This window comes from Ammospiza nelsoni, chromosome 1 (genome assembly GCF_027579445.1).
Source record: "Ammospiza nelsoni isolate bAmmNel1 chromosome 1, bAmmNel1.pri, whole genome shotgun sequence".
Lineage (NCBI taxonomy): Eukaryota > Metazoa > Chordata > Aves > Passeriformes > Passerellidae > Ammospiza > Ammospiza nelsoni.
In genome coordinates, this window is record NC_080633.1 from 139,879,547 (window position 1) to 139,895,939 (window position 16,393).

At 35.2% G+C, this 16,393-nt stretch overlaps 1 protein-coding gene across 3 annotated transcripts in view; it reads left to right on the forward strand.

Annotated features, from left to right (window-relative positions):
• The window catches only part of CSMD3 (CUB and Sushi multiple domains 3), a 581,587-nt gene that overhangs the window by 538,152 nt on the left and 27,042 nt on the right, over positions 1-16,393 (forward strand). For all 3 annotated transcript variants that reach the window (XM_059467476.1, XM_059467484.1, XM_059467493.1), the window contains 4 exons: positions 2,347-2,529; positions 4,095-4,271; positions 7,507-7,686; positions 11,367-11,540. In XM_059467476.1, the coding sequence (XP_059323459.1) occupies positions 2,347-2,529; positions 4,095-4,271; positions 7,507-7,686; positions 11,367-11,540 (714 nt within the window). The remainder of the gene's footprint in view (positions 1-2,346; positions 2,530-4,094; positions 4,272-7,506; positions 7,687-11,366; positions 11,541-16,393) is intronic.

Below are 16,393 nucleotides of genomic sequence, written 5' to 3' on the forward strand. Positions count from 1 at the left end.
ACGAGGTCACAGCTCCAGCCTGGCAGAGCTCAAGAAGGGTTTGGGCAATGCTCTGAGGCATGTGGTGTGTGTGACTCTTGGGGGTGGAGCTGTGCAGGGCTGGGACCCGGACTCGGTGATCCTTGTTGTGGGTCATTTCCAACTCAGCTTATTCTGTGGTTCTTTGATTCCATCACATCTGATGTGATTAGTCATTTAGAAAAATTATTTCTGTAATCTTCAATTAAAGGAGCTGGTGGTTAACCTTCCTAAAATAAAAAAGTCTGTTAATCCATAGTGATAATTAGGCATTAGAAAAGAACACATGATTTCCCTTAGAAGAAGAATATGTGATTTCTGTTTGGCATAGCAAATAACCTATTTTCCTTTTTTCAACATAAAATTCTTTTAGGCATAATGCTAAATAACTTGCCAAAAACGAGCTGTTATTATGAAGACTTTGCAAATGTAGAATGATGAGTAGGCCCCATTCCAATTTTATCATAGTCTAACTAAATACTACTAGAAAATGTAGGCCACAGATTCCCAAAACAACAAAAAACACCCTTGATCTATGAATCAATTTTTTTTAATGATTTCAAAAAACATGAAGCAGACTTTTTTTCAAACTAGAGGGTTGTTAAGTCACCTAAGTACCTTGGACATAAATTATTTTTAAAGCTTATAAAAATTTTTTGCTGTAATTTGGGACTGTTTGCAATTTGTTTTTAAATAGGGCTGGCAATCTGCTTTACAGATCTGTGTCATATAATGAAATGGGTAAACGTAGAACAGCCTAACTTCTCAGCCTGTGATTTTGAAGCAGACAAATAACCCTTTTACTAACTTGTAATTATGAAATAAATTAAATACATTGTACCATTTACTTCTTAGACATAATGGACTAAACCAAATATTTGCTGATGCACCATAGTTTTCAAAGCAGAGGAAGCTACTTCTACTCTTCTGCCGTCACTGTTCAGTTCTGAACATACTTTTGTCAGTAGAGAGTTGTGTCCAACTGCTCCCTCCGAACAGCATTTTTAAAACATATACAGTGCCAAGTAAGGCAGCAGAACACTTGTTTTTCTCTGCATGTAACACTCCAGGGTGATAACTTCCCATAGAACCCGTCTCCAGTGAATTTGTCACTTTTGGTCTTCTGCCTATTTAGAGTTTGCAAATCTATTTACCATTTCTTTGTAAAAATTGCTCTTATTACTTCTATTTAAGTTTAGACATACCCCAGAAAATCTGCATGACAGATTATATACATAGTAGGATTAATTTTTTCTACCTGATTTTTGAAATATTTCATTTTTATTTAAAATAGTTTAACTAACTACAAAGTAATGAAGATTTTCTCTCAAAAATATTGATATGTTTGACATATTTTTTGTCTAGGAGGCCTTCATTTTATTTGCAAGCTATTAGAAAAACAGATGAGCTATGAGGAAGAAACCAGAACAATGGAGCTCCAAGAATTCTAGAATTCAACTCTTGAGTATTGAAACTCAGGAATATAATATACCTTAATCTCTTTTTACATAAAAACTATCTTAAAGTTCTCCAAAAAATAAAGTAGATGGTTCTAAGTAAACATTAAAAGATTCAAATGAATGAGCTGATGTTCATGTGTTATCTAGAAGTTCCTAAAAGTTCTTATAAAGACTTAGATGTATAATCTTTGGTATTATTATTACTTTTTATTGTTATCATTATTACTGCATTGATTATTCTAACATTTATATACAGCAGATAGCATTTAACATTATTAATTTATTTTTTATATAAATACAAACTTGTTTACCATTAACCTTCTATCTTAGAATTTTCTGAAACATTTATATCTGAGGGAGATTTTAGCTATTGGTCAGTTTTCACATGATGTTCCAACATTTCTAGAATGCAGGAAAATTCTTCATGTCTGTTCCAAGTCTGGTGATACCATAAAACTAAGAAATATTTTATGAACACTAGTTATATACAAGAAAATTGTCTTTGCAATCAGGACTTTATTTTTCCTCAGAATTCCTTATTTTAAAATTAAAAATTCCCAAGGTTTTGTGCTTGTCTTTCCCCCCATAATTTATTTGATATTTCTGTTATCAAAATTTTAGCATGGTATTAGGGGAATTTGAGAAAATTATAATTCTTCTTCTGCAATACTATAAAATAAGTAGAAAAAATTAGTGGAAGATCAAGTAATTTTGCATTTATAGGGACTCACACTGATATATATGGGGATTTTAAAAAAATATATTTATGAACTTATTTATAAATACATATGGAATAAAGGCTTTATAAATGCAGAATAATAATAATAATATTTTATAAGTATTCTAATCTTTGTACTCTAAAATCTAGGTGATACAGCTGGTTCTTGTGGTGATCCAGGTATCCCAGGCCATGGGTCTAGGGAAGAAAACAATTTTAAAATTAAAAGCACGATACATTTCAGCTGTGATGTTGGATATATCTTGCATGGCTCAGAAGAAAGAACATGTTTGGCAAATGGAAGCTGGACAGGAAGACAACCTGAGTGCAAAGGTAAATCAAAGATGTACTTAAGTTTTTAGCTGTGTTTTTAATACTGTTCAGCAGAAAACCAATTTTGCATTGCCAGCCTTCTGTTGTGAAGAGGGTGCAGTTATTTTGGACTGAAAAATTTTTTCAAATAAGTTTTGCACTATAGCAGTGGCTTGATATCAGGTGAAAAAATTTGAAACCAGTTCCTGGCACCCATTGAAAAGCATGTTTACAGGTTTTGAGGGAAAAAATAAATAAGCCTTTAGAACTCAATTTTTTTATGAATATTTTTTCACTTAAAAATCTCAGCATAACCTGACCTTTAGTAACAACCATATACCACATGAATTTCAGACAAAAACCCCAGTTTTAGGAAAATGTCAGTGTCAGGATTTCTTTAGGTTTATTCATCTGTGTATAAATGGTTGACTTAAAATTTCATTTATTAATACTGTTGACTTTGCTTTTTTCAATAGAAAACAAAATGATGAATCAAGTTTATTTGTAAAATACAATTCTGAAAATTTCAAGGTAGACAAATTATTATAAAAGAAAGCTATGAAAGGATATTTCTGAAGACTCATTTATTGCCTAGTTCACCTTGCTTCAGAATAGGAAAATAATTCCCAACAGATTCTTTTGCAAAACAAAGTGTCGTGAAAAGAAGGAAATAATTTGAGAACATGTACTCTTAATTTCTACTTTCTCACTGTTGACTGTGTTAACTGTATGAACAAGTAATTTAGTTTTAAAAACTTGTTTCATAAACTGGTCTTGTAATATCCTTTCTGCTGAATGATTATCAAATTTACACTACATTGAAAATATAATATATATATTTGTGTGTATGTGTATATATATATACATATATTTTGCTAGTATTGAAAGGGATATGCTTTGCCCAACTCTACCATCTGCTATTTTGACCTTATCTATTACAGAAATAAATCAGCTCTTATACATTTTAAGATAGTTTTGACGATATTTCTTTCTTGAAATGATAAATATAGTTCACAGATAAATGTAGGTGTTGGTAGTGCATGCAGAGGTATATTGTTCTAGTTTAGGTCATATAGACTAAATGTACATATATGTAATCACATAAGAAGGACACATTCAAATTCCCAAGTTGAACATTAACAAACTGGGTTACCGCAGGATTCCACCTCCCTGTGATGTTGACTCCATTCAATGCTTTGAATTAGAAAGATTATATTTTGTTTATGCTAGAAACACATGATTCAAATTAAATCTACAAATATAATTGTCAATCAGATTTTTTTTTTATAATTGGAAGGGGTTTTCTTTGCAGCTGAACTATCTTTTCACTAATGCAGATTATAAAGCTAAATTTGTACGTTTTGTTTCTCTACAAACCCAAGGGAAAAAATAGTAATTCATGCACACAGTTTTTTACTGTACAATGTGCCTTATCAGTAGATGGTGAAACTTACATTTTTAAGGACAACAGAATGGATTTCTACCAAGCAGCACTGCTGGAAGAAGGATTGTTCCTGCTCCATTTTTTCCCATTTCAGAAATCATCTTTACTACATTTTGAAAATATTCCACATTTTCCTTTATAGCTGTGCAGTGTGGTAATCCAGGAACAACTGCTAATGGAAAAGTACTTCGTATTGATGGGACTACATTCTCTAATTCAGTAATTTATTCATGCTTGGAAGGATACATACTTTCTGGATCATCTGTAAGACAATGCACAGCCAATGGAACATGGTCTGGATCCTTGCCAAACTGCACAAGTAAGACACATTTTTAAAGACTAATTTTGTTTTTCCTCTCCTCTGAAAGTAATAAATAAAGTAAAATATGGAAGTCTCATGCCAATAAATTTTCAGCTTTTTCTTGCATTACTTCCTACATAATTTTGTATGCTAAATAAAAATATAATGCTATGCAAATATGAAGAATATGGTTTTTTAAAGGCAGAGTATAGTAAAATGTGTAGACTGCTGTTTCAGTTTAAGAGAGTTGTATGGTTACATAATCTAGCTTCTTTAATTCTTTGCCAGTATATATGTTCAATCTTATTTATATTTTGTGATATGATGTATCCAGACATTTTTTATTTTAATTGCTTTACTTCATCTTGAAAAATTAGCAGTAAAATATTCTGTTCTTCCAGAGAGTAGAAAATAAAAACCTTGCAATGAACACTTGAGGATTCTTTTCATAGTGACTCCAAGGTTTAAAGTGTTGTCCCATTTTGACATACCATCTTCTGTTTGGCCTCTTCATTAACCTTAAAACTCCTTTGGCTACCCAACTAACAGAAGCTATTACAGCATCTCTAACATTTATAATGAGCACTTTGCAACACTTTATTTTCAAGCCCATCTGTTCCTTCTTTATTACATGTCCTAGTTCATCTTTTAGTAGCAATTATGAAAATTTTACATTTATGTGATGCATGAGACTGCCTATCATTTTCAAAAAACATATCCTCATCAGAGGTATAGCAAACTGTTTTTTAAATTTTGAACACACTTAGAACAACTCAAATAGAAGCCAAAAGCTAGATCATAAAACTGCTTGTTAATTCCATCTTAAATGAATTTTTGCAGTCATAAAGCCTGAGAGAGAGAGCCCAGTATTTTTGTTTATTTATTATTTTAAAAATTAAAATGAGAGCCAGATTAATTGTACCAATGATAATGGTGGCTTGTGATGTCAACGTCATCTATATTTTTTCTTGTATTTTAGAACAGCATTTTACTGAAATACGTGCCAAACAATCTTCTCAGGACACATTACTCAGGTAGAAACGTGAGATTTTAACTTGAAATATGTTGACAGAGGAAGTATCATAGTAAAACCAAGACAGTGAGATTAAGGGTATACTACTTTTTTTTAGTCAAGGTGTTATCACAATTTAGGGGGTTTAGAGCTGGCACTGTAGGAAGAGAATAGCCTAAATAATTTTATGCTCCTTTACAGGCTGGGAGCCCTGGGCAGCATACCATCAAACAGGACTGACCCTAGTGCAACTTCATGCAGACCTAGACCACAGCAAACTATTGTAGGATTTTCTTAGAAAGAAACAACACTACCATATCTGCAGCCAAACAGGAACAAAATTCTCATGAGAGCTTCTTGTTGCAGTGCTCAATAAAAAGCAAGGCCGTGTAGTCAGCAAGGCGCAGTCACTGAGTTGGGCGCCTGCAGCAGCTCAGCTGCTGGGAGCTGGCTGGGGCTGCGCCCGGGCAGGAGAGCTGTGGGCACGGCACAGCTCTGAATGCCACCCTGGCTGGGCAGCACAAGCCTGGGGCTCCCCACCTCCACCCACTGGCATTCACTGGCTCTCAACAGCAAATGCTCTTCTGGCCAGCATCACTGCAACAATTTAAGATGTTTTTCCTTAAAACAGTGGCTTGAGTGAAGGTGGTCCAACTGAAATGAACCAAAGATTAGAGGAAAAAGGATAACGCCATTCGCTTTATATTTTAATTCAGTCAAAACAATAGTATATCTTTAAAAATTTTGTGGATTATTTTAGTAAAATTTGAACATTAAGAATAATAAATGGAATGTTTCAAATAAAGAAAGTTTCAGAGTATTTGAAAGTACATGTGTTAATAACAGAAACAGTTCTCTTTCCCAGTTCTATGTTATTTGAAAAATGACCAAGAAAAATCTATGGCTTTTTGAAAAATTGAAATTACTGTGTTACTAGGTAAGCTAGAATAGATTGATCTCCAGTTTTCTTTATCAGTATCTTAGCTACCTGTTTTCTTTATCAGTACATTAGCTACCTTTGCAGTAATTCAGATAACCCTGTGGTATGTTTTCTGGTCTCTTCTATGTACATACAGTGATTACATGGGACATTTTATGATTTGCTATATGCTGTGTAATTAGTATCTGCTCTGTCAGATCATGGTAAACTGTAGATAAGGTGTATTATATATATCTTTGATTCTCAGGTCCCGAGTTATTAGGTCAAGGGAGCTACACCACAAATATGTAATCATGATTTTTTGTGATTTTGGAGATCCAGATCCAGGAAGAGTGATATTCACATCAGCCATGCTTTGGCATTGAGCTAGAAGTGGCCAGGATGTGTACTCTGCTCAGAAAACTCCTTCTCACACTTTCCCAGAAGAAATAGCAATGATGTAGGGTGATTTTTATGTTTACTATAAAATAAACGATAAAACACATGGAATACTATATTTCGTGCGAACACTAGAGACTGTCTCCACTCTCCAAAGACTATCCCAAAAACTGATAGATCCAGTTGACCAAATCTGAGGGAAACTTACCTGTTTTAACACTATTCTCAGATTACAATGATCTAAAACTTTTTATTAACTCCTTATGAGTATTTTACTTCATTAGGAAATTTAATTACCTCCTGACACAACAAGTCATAAAAGGTTTTACAACCACTCCCACACATTACAGTGCTATAGACCTAATTTTTATGTAAGTCATAGACCATGTTTGGGGGTCACCTGAATATTCTCACCTGTTTATGTACATAGCAAATATGTGAGCATTTATAAAGTGGGAAGTTTTTGCAGGCATATATTTTAAATTTTCCAGATTTTGTTTCCTTTCAGGATATCATAGAAAAGTAAAGTAAGTAATAGGCATCTCCTTTTTTAATAATGAAACTGAATTGATAGGAAAATTTTAGCATATCCAAGGGTGATAGTGGCATAAGTATTATTTCTTTCTTTTTTTTATTTCGTAATCTTGAAATTTTGTCAATACAAATTTTACAGTCCTTTACTACTACTGTTAAAGTAAAGTATTTATTTCTCCAAATATAGCTGTTATATAGCTCCATATATGTTTGACAGCTAATTAGGATGGCATATGTTTATCTTCTCTTGGTGGAGATAAGATTAATGTTACTTTTTTCTCCTTTTTTTTCCCCAGTCAATGCCTAGTTTTGTAGTGGGTTTTTTTCCCTCACATATAGGTGAATCTCACTTAGATTTTAAAATATGTTCCTCAACTATTTACTTGCAGTTATCAGTTGTGGAGATCCAGGAGTCCCAGCCAATGGCATGAGATATGGTGATGATTATGTTGTTGGACAAAATGTTACTTACATGTGCCAACCTGGTTATACAATGGAAGCAAATAGTTCCTTAATTCGCACTTGTACTAGCAATGGCACGTGGAGTGGAGCAATCCCAACATGCAAAGGTACAACATTTATTTTGCTTGTCAGCTATTTCTTCTATTATATTTACCAACACTGCTTATTTCAAATTATTAATTTATTGTGTATTTCCACAGAAATCAAAACTTACTTTTAGTATGAATATATTGAATTGATTTATTTAGCTGCAGAAACAATGACTTCATCTTTTACTTCTTATCCCTTTTATATTCCTACAAGCACAATATATTGAACAGTTTTTTATAGTTCTGCAGAATACTTTAGTACTTTGCTCGATGGTTTAGATTTATTAATTGCAGTTAGCCTGTCATAAGAAAGTGATCATATATATGTCTTTGCTTTTACAAACAGAACACTCAAACATGTAAAAGACACCTCTGGAAAAGATCTAAATATATACAAACTGAACTTTGTCAAAGGCAAATTCACCTGAATTGCTCTATCTATATATAATACTAAAATTTTCCCCCTGATCTTTCCTTTATTAGACGGGTACCTTTAAGCATCACCTTGCTGCAAAAAGACTAAATCATTCTTAAAAATTTCCCAATAAAGATTTTTCTGTTTCATGTTATTTTCTCTACTGTGGAAGTTGAAGGGGTTAATGTCAAAATATTCCTTCATCTTTTTCAAATTGCATGCCTGATTTAATGTGTTTTTTTTTTTTGTTTGATTTTGTTGGGGGTTTTTTTGTTGTAGTTGGTTTTGGGGTTTTTCATGTTCAAATTTAACCCTGTTAAAATTTTAACAGCAAAAAATCTGAACATAACTGACAGACAAACTTGTCTGTGTCATCAAAAATGTTTTCTCTGAGAAACTCACTTTCTCAATGCTAAAACAAGTTCTCTCTAGAGTAATTTTTCTGTCTCTCTGATACTACATTTGTAGAAAAGCAGTATTACAATTTGGCGTATTCTTTCCGGGTTCACACTAGCTACATCTGATCTCTATTCTTTCAAAGCTTAGTTAGCTACCTTTGTACTTAATTTTTGTTATCCATCTTCCTTCTGTTTCGTTTTAAGGAAGCAAAGTAACACACCTGCTAAGCAGTGCTCATTTTCCTCCCATAAATGCATTTGTCAAACTAGATTAAATTAATTTCAAAGCTCTACCATATTTGCAATTACTATTCTTGCTGAACACAGTTTTCCCAGTATCTTACCAAGTCCAGTTTAACTCTAATTCACTTTTGACAATATCAATTTTTAAGTTATTTTCCTGACACATTCTTAAAGATGTCAAACACTGAAATCCTCTAGACATTTCACTCTTATTTTCCTATTGGCATTGTGCTTATGGATAGCCTCAGTTTCAATTAAAAAATTATTTTAAGAACTGAAGATTGGACATAGTGGTCATATTGACCAAGAGTCTGTCTGTCTCCAAGAGTGGCTGCCAGCCAACAGCTAGAAGATCATAAGATAGAGCAAATATTTTTTATAAAGTCTCTCACCTCTAATTCTTATGGTCTACAGGACACCTACCTGGGACCAGGAGATCTAATTCTGATTTGACTCAAGCAGATTGATACCAAGAAAGAATTTTACTATCAATTTTAACTTTGAGTTTTTGATTCTTTCTGGTTTTGGATCATACATATTTAAAGCTGGTATAAATACTAATTAATAACCGTATGAAGAATCTCTAGTCTTCGCAGAATTTCATTCTACTTTACATTAGTTTGTGTAAGTACACTAGGCAAGTTAATAGTGTAATTAAAATAATATATAATATGCAGTAGTGTTAAATGTATAACAATTAGTTTTTACTGTCAGAATGAAGTGCCAGGGTCCTTTGGTACTATTTAGTTAAAATAATTGAAAAATGAACTGGGCAGAAAATACATGCATAATTGTCACTGTGCCATTGAAAGGGAAGATGTAAATACTGCTCTGCTATGCCAAGTTGGAAAAGGATTCGTGTTCATCTGCAGCTAGATATTCAAATATTCTAACATTGTCTTTTTTGCAGACTTGCATTTGTAATACACTTGTAGTTCTTAAACTGAGAATGTCGTGGTACATATTTATGTCTAAGTCTCTGACCAAAATAGAGAAACATTCTGGCTTGCTGCTAGGTATTGTTTTGTTTTCCTTTTCTCATCCTAAAATTCTGATGTTACATCTATTTTCTTCTACTTCTTCTCTCCTTTCCCAAGTAATCACCAATATTTCCTCCCTTATTAGGAATTTAAAATACACAGTCCCTTTTAAAAGGACTATTCATGAAGCTCTTGGAGAATGAAGACAGAATTCTGCTGCTTAGAGCACTTATTTTGAATTAGTTTTTTTTAAAGCATCATAGAAGTGTGGCAAAAGCTATCATGTCCTTTTCTGGGACAAAACTAAGGTCCCAAAATCTAGATTTGATTTACTGGCTGGTAAAGAGTATTTGATACCAGTATTCTCAAACAGCCATGAATGCTGCTGTAAAGTGTTTTTATGGTCTACATAACTGAGATTCTCTCACTGAAGAGAATAATAAAAATGTAGAAATGGTACCTAGTGAACCCTCTGCAGGTTGCATTCAAATACATATTATTCATCACCTAGTAACTCTGAATTCTTTTAAGCCTGCAAGATGACAGCTCTTCTAAACATTAGTTTAAAGATTATGGGTGCAGCATTTAACTTCCTCCATTGTTGTGACCTGTGTGTTCTCTGCTTGATTTTTAATCACCACATCTTCTCATTTATCCCAACTGGCTTTACCAGACTAAATTGTATTATATTTTTTTGCTTTCTTTCTCTTTTTCCTAGCACAGTTTGCCCTTTCATCTACCTCATTCATTCTATCAACTTGGTCTAAATTTCATCCTTTCCCTTTTTTAGTTCAGGTTTTCTTTCATTTAATGTCCTTAATATTTTTTCCCTTAAGCTTTCAATTAGCAATTGTCTGTTACTATACGACTATCCGGTGAATAACACATTTATCTTCATCACAACTGTTGTATCTCTTTATTTCTACTGCCTTCCTGTACTGTTTTTCAGTCCTCTGGCCTACAACCAAGTACAAGATGTTTCTATTTTTTCCTAGGAGGCCTGGCAATTACAAAATATACTGAAATACTTCTTGTTGGCCTTCTTAGAGGTAGCACTACTAAGAGGTTCAAGGAATTGCAAATCTTTACATTTTCTCTCTATTGCTAGCAACTAGATGCTTTTCGGTGATGAACTACTCACAAAGCAAATAGTAACCAAACTGTGCTACTTAGAAACAGGCTTTCAAGTAATATTTTGGAACAGTTATCCTGGAATTTCATCCCTACACATAAAATATAGCAAATGCCTAAGATGGCCAACAGGAAGAACATATTTTATTATTGCCACACTAACAAAATATGGTTGTACTCTATGTAGTTTTAACAGAGAAAAAAAAATTTGTAGTAGATTACCAGACATATCTTAAATGTTGTACATGTTATAGTTTCCATACCGATTTTTAGGTAGTCTTCCTATTTGGTTTGATGCAATATCCTGGTATATTTAAGACACTTCATCAATCATCTGCTGCCTCCTAAATGAAGGAAACCAGACGTACTAACTTCAGGAAATGTGGCAAGAATACAGTGAGAAAGATAGTATGCCCTGACTGTATTGTCCTCTAAAAAAAGGTGAAATTAGCCCATATGGTTCTTCTGGTAATTGTGTACACTGGGGATATTTACAGCAGCTGGCCCTAATTATTTTGAATATTATTGCAGCTGTTACCTGCCCGACTCCTCCGCAGATCTCTAATGGAAGGTTGGAAGGAACAAACCTGGACTGGGGATTTAGCATTAGCTATATCTGCTCTCCAGGATATGAACTCTCTTTTCCTGCTGTTTTGACTTGTGTTGGGAATGGAACATGGAGTGGTGAAGTACCTCAGTGCTTACGTATGTATTCACATCATTGTCTGTATTTTGCTGCGTTATGATTTTCTCCTCTTTTAAGTTTTCACTTTTTTTTCCTCCTTCCCTCCCTTCTTCCCTCTCCCAATGGCTCAATAATTTCAGACCTGGGATAGTTACAATCCTTCTAAAAATTTCTAAAATTTTCCAAAATTTTAATGTTACTAGTAGATTGAGAAGGTCATGGGAATATCTGTAAACCCTATGTGAGCATATATGAGTCTTTAGACATAGATGCAAAAAAAAAGATAATGCAGGCAATGTGTACAACATAATCCAAGGTAATTCAAAATTCAAAGGTTCTGTCTTGTTTTCAGATCCAGCTACATATGTGATAAGGTAACTTTCATTATAATCCCTTTTATTTCCTCATACTCATCCTAAACTTCCTGTGATGTCACAGAGAAATTTTTCTGGCTGTCATGTTGACTAGGTCCTGGGTAATTCTGTGACAATTATCTATTTTTCATATTTTATGCAGTTAATTTTATTAATCTGGAAGTTATAAATAACAGTGATGGATTCTTGTATTTCTAAAAATTTCATTACAGTATCCAATCCTATTCATTAAAAGTGATTGTGATTTTTCTGAGAGATATCCAATTGATTGCACTGAAGAAGGAGGTTTTGTAGTTATTTGTAGAATAATTATACCACTCTGTAATAGTCTTCAAAAAGGAGTCTAACTGGAAGAGGATCGTATCTTATTCATGGCTTTACAGTCTCTGAAATTTAATTTGAACTTGCCAAGTAGCTGTGCTTGCCAGGTAGCTTGCTAAATGTTGCAAAATGCACTTCTGTTTTCTTTTACTATTTTTTTTATTTTGTCATCTCTCCCTGTCAAAAATTTCCTCTATTTTGGCTATATCCCAGTACCATGAAAGTATATATAGACCATCTTTTCTTTTCCTTTTTTTCCAATTAAATTCTCATATCATCAGTTTCTGACTGCTGCTGAAACTCTGTGTGCCAGAGGTGGAGCACAATGAAAGCCATATTTTTCTGGAAGAAAAAGAGCAAGACCACTATTTGTTGCTTAAATTTTCTATGTAGAGCTCTTATAGAGTCCACTATACTGTGAATATGAGAGACTATGAAAATTTATTTTCATTATTTGTTCTTGATTGAAAAATGGTGTCCTTCTTTCATTTTTGAATACCACAAGCTATTTTTGATTTTTAAAGTTGGAATACTCAATATTGCAGTATACTCTGAAAATTGGGCTCTGCCTTTAAACTTTTTAAAGGTATATTTAGCACAGAATGCAGCTGCCTGGGAATTAAAGGCTATTTCATGCAGATTACGTTAACTGAATGTTGTTGATGTGCAATGGTTGTCCATTGGCCTGCAAGAGAAAACAACTGGCAGCCAGTGCTTGTCGAAGAGCTTAAGCTAGTTGCCATCTGGCAGAAATGAAGGGGAGCTGGTGAAAGTCATTCTCAATAAGCAGTTCCTGACATCAGAAATTTATTTCCTAGCTTAGTTCCATAGAGCCTGTAGCTGAAGATGTGCAAGGTACAGTTATGACATAGAATAATTATTCAGAATGTGTCCTTGGTTGAGTGTTTGTCATCTATGACCCAGTAAATTTGTTTGCTTAATTACTCATGCAGTAATTTCAGTATTGCTGGTTTTATAAGTTTGGCAATGGATGGGAAAAATGTAGACGTCTGCCAAAAAATTCCTAACTGCGGATATAACTTCAAATCATAGAATTATCACAGAATATAATGAATTGGAAGAGATCCATGAAGTCCAGCTGCTGGCCCAGCATAGAACAACCCAAAATGTTGTACCCATGTACCTGAGAGCATTGACCAAAGATTTCTCAACACCTATGAGGCCTGGTTGCTGTGACCACTTCCCTGAGCCTGTTCCAGTGTCCAACCATGCTCTGGGGGAAAACCTTTTCTTGATATGGAACCCAAACCTCCCTGACCTTCATATCATTCCCATGGATCTTGTCACTGGTTGCCTCACAGAAGAGATCAGTGCCTGTCATTTTGCTATGTCTCATGAAGAAGCTGAAGATCTCAATGAGGTGTTGCCACAGTCTCCTCCTCTAGCCTGAACAAATCAAGTGACCTCAGACTCTCCTCATGTGGCTTCCTCTCAAGGCCCTTTACTGCCTTTGCTGCCCTCATTTGCCTACTCTCTAATAGCTTTACTTCTTTACATTGTGTCATCCAAAACTTCACACAACATTCAAGGCAAGGCTGCCCCAGTGCAGAGCAGAGTGGGACTATTCCCTCGCTTTCCCAGCTGGTGATACTGCCCCTGATAGCCCTGGGACATGGTTGGTCCTCCTGGCTGCCAGGACACTGCTGGCTCATATTCATCTAGTCGCCAAGCAGGACCTCCAGGTCTCTTTCTCAGTGCTGCTGTCCAGCAGTGTTTTCTTATTCTGTATATACATCCAGGGTTGTCCCATCCCAGGTGCAGTGTTCTTGTTAAACTTCATATCGCTGGTGATTGCCCAGTTCTCTGGTCTGTCTGGGTTTTTTCATAGGACACAGATGCCTTCAAGTGAGTCAACAGGTCCTCCCAATTTAGTGTCAGCAGCAAACACACTACCTTTTGAGTCCAGGTGTTTAGGATTCTTCTGGACCTGTTTGTACCTGCTGTGTGGTATTCACAGTAGCATCTGGCAGGTTGAAGTCCCCCAAAAGGACAACATAAGTTGATTTAGAGGTCTCCCTTAGTTAATTGAAGAGTAGTTTTCCAGTGTCAACATCCTGACTGTGTCCTATAGTAGACTCCCATAACAACATCTGCTTTGTTTGTGTGTCCCTTAATCTTTACCAAAGGCTCTTAGTGTGCCATAATATCCTGGGTTTGGCCAGGACAGGGTTAATTTTTGGCAGTAGCTGGGAGGGGGCAAGGCTAAGTCCCAGGTGTTATTCTATAACATCTCTCATCATTGCCAGGTGTGGGAGAAGGGATTTCTGATTCTGAGGAGAAAGGTGGTCTTTCCACTCAGAAAAAAACACTGTGATCAGATCAGATTGGGTTCTGTAGTCAATATTTTGCAAGAAAATCAGCCTCACTTTTGTATACTTTTGTAATTAATATTGTTGCTGTTACTGTTTGTTTACTTATCTCATAGCGGTTGCCAGTAAATTGTTCTTATCTGAACCCATGATCTCTGCCTTTTTCCCTGTAATTCTCCATGCCAGCCTGACACAGACCAAGAGGAGTGAAAGTGAAAAGCAGGGTGCTTTTGGAGAATCACAGTGGGGAGGCCCTGAATTTCGAAGTGCCATTCCTAAACCGGGACACATAACAAACAGCAAGCTCTGACACCCCTCACCCCTGCCTCATCCCCCAGCTCACTTACCCTGCCTAGCACTCCTGAGGAGTGTGCAACCCTCCATACTGGCACACAGACACAGGCCTGATCCCACCAGCTTTTGCTTGTGCCAAGGATGTCATACTTCATGGGCTGAGTCAAGGCTTCTAGGTCCTCAAGGAGAAGACTGAAGGATCTCACTTATGCTAAAACTCTGGCATGCCTTCCCATTGCTTTTCACAGATCAACCTGATTTTGTCCCTTTCCCTCTTCCTGTGTAGTTTGAAATTTGAAATTGTACTGGTCAGCCTTTCTAACTCCTGCACATAAAACATTTTCCTCCTCTGAGAAGAGAGTCTTCTGACTGCCATTGAATAGCAGTTGATCTGATGTTGTATAGACCATAATATGATCAAAACCCCTAAAGCTCCTCTGATGACACTATCCTCAGAGCCATCTGTTGATCAGTTGGGTCTGCCTGCCTGAAAGGATTGATGAAAGCACTAGATGTCCTTCTGATCCTTCAAACAATTGTGCTAAAGCCTGAAATCTCTTTTGGTTAGCCTTGGACTTCTCTTTGCTACCTCACTGCTGTGGGCATAAAGAGCAGCAGATAATAATCAGACTAGAGAGTTTACTTGTAACGTCCAAGCTCCAGAGAGGCAGCAGGCTTCTCTATGAGTAAGGTCTGGTTGGCATATGGGGTCCTCTGATTCCCTCAGAGGGGTTCATCTATGAAAACCACCATTCTTTTTATTAGACAGAGGTGGTCATGATGCAGGGAGTAGGTCATTTTGCCCTCCAATTCCAGAAGGACCTTAATCTGCATCTTAAATTTTCAGTCCATTTAGTTCCTGGACCAGAAGAATGACAGTAAATTTGCTAACAGTGCGTTTACTCAATTATGACATGCTATAGACATAAGGAATCCTTAGGTGATAGGAATAAGGTAAAAAATATCAATTTAAGAAGAGATTTTTATGAGTGAAATTTATCCTGTCTAAATACAGTTTATTAGTATCTGACTTTTAAATTGCTACAGAAGTTTCTTTATTATGGGGTATTTTTGGTGTTTCATTATTGTTAACTGTTCTAACTTTAAGTATTGTATTTCCATACATACCAAATCTTGCCTTTCAGTGAAGGATGAGGAAGTAGGACTTTATGACTCCTATAATCTATCTGCTGAATCCTTTAATCATACAAAATTGTTGAGCACTGGGTAGGTGTCAAGAAAGCAGGAGAGGAGGGAAGATTGACATGGAAGTTTGATACACTCTGATTGCTCTCTAAAGATTTCCAGACACATGTGGTTTGGGGCATGGAGGAATTGTGACTATTTGTACTTTAATGAAATAAGTTGTCAAATTGATATGTTAAGTGTGAGGTACTGATCAAGCACACTATATAGTAATTTTGAACAACTATCAGAACTAATACAATCTAACAGACTAAATATTATATATCTAGCCTCTCTGAATTCCTGTTAAAACTTTCCATATTTCACCTGTGTTTAATAAAAAATTACAAAATTTTGACCTGTGTTTAA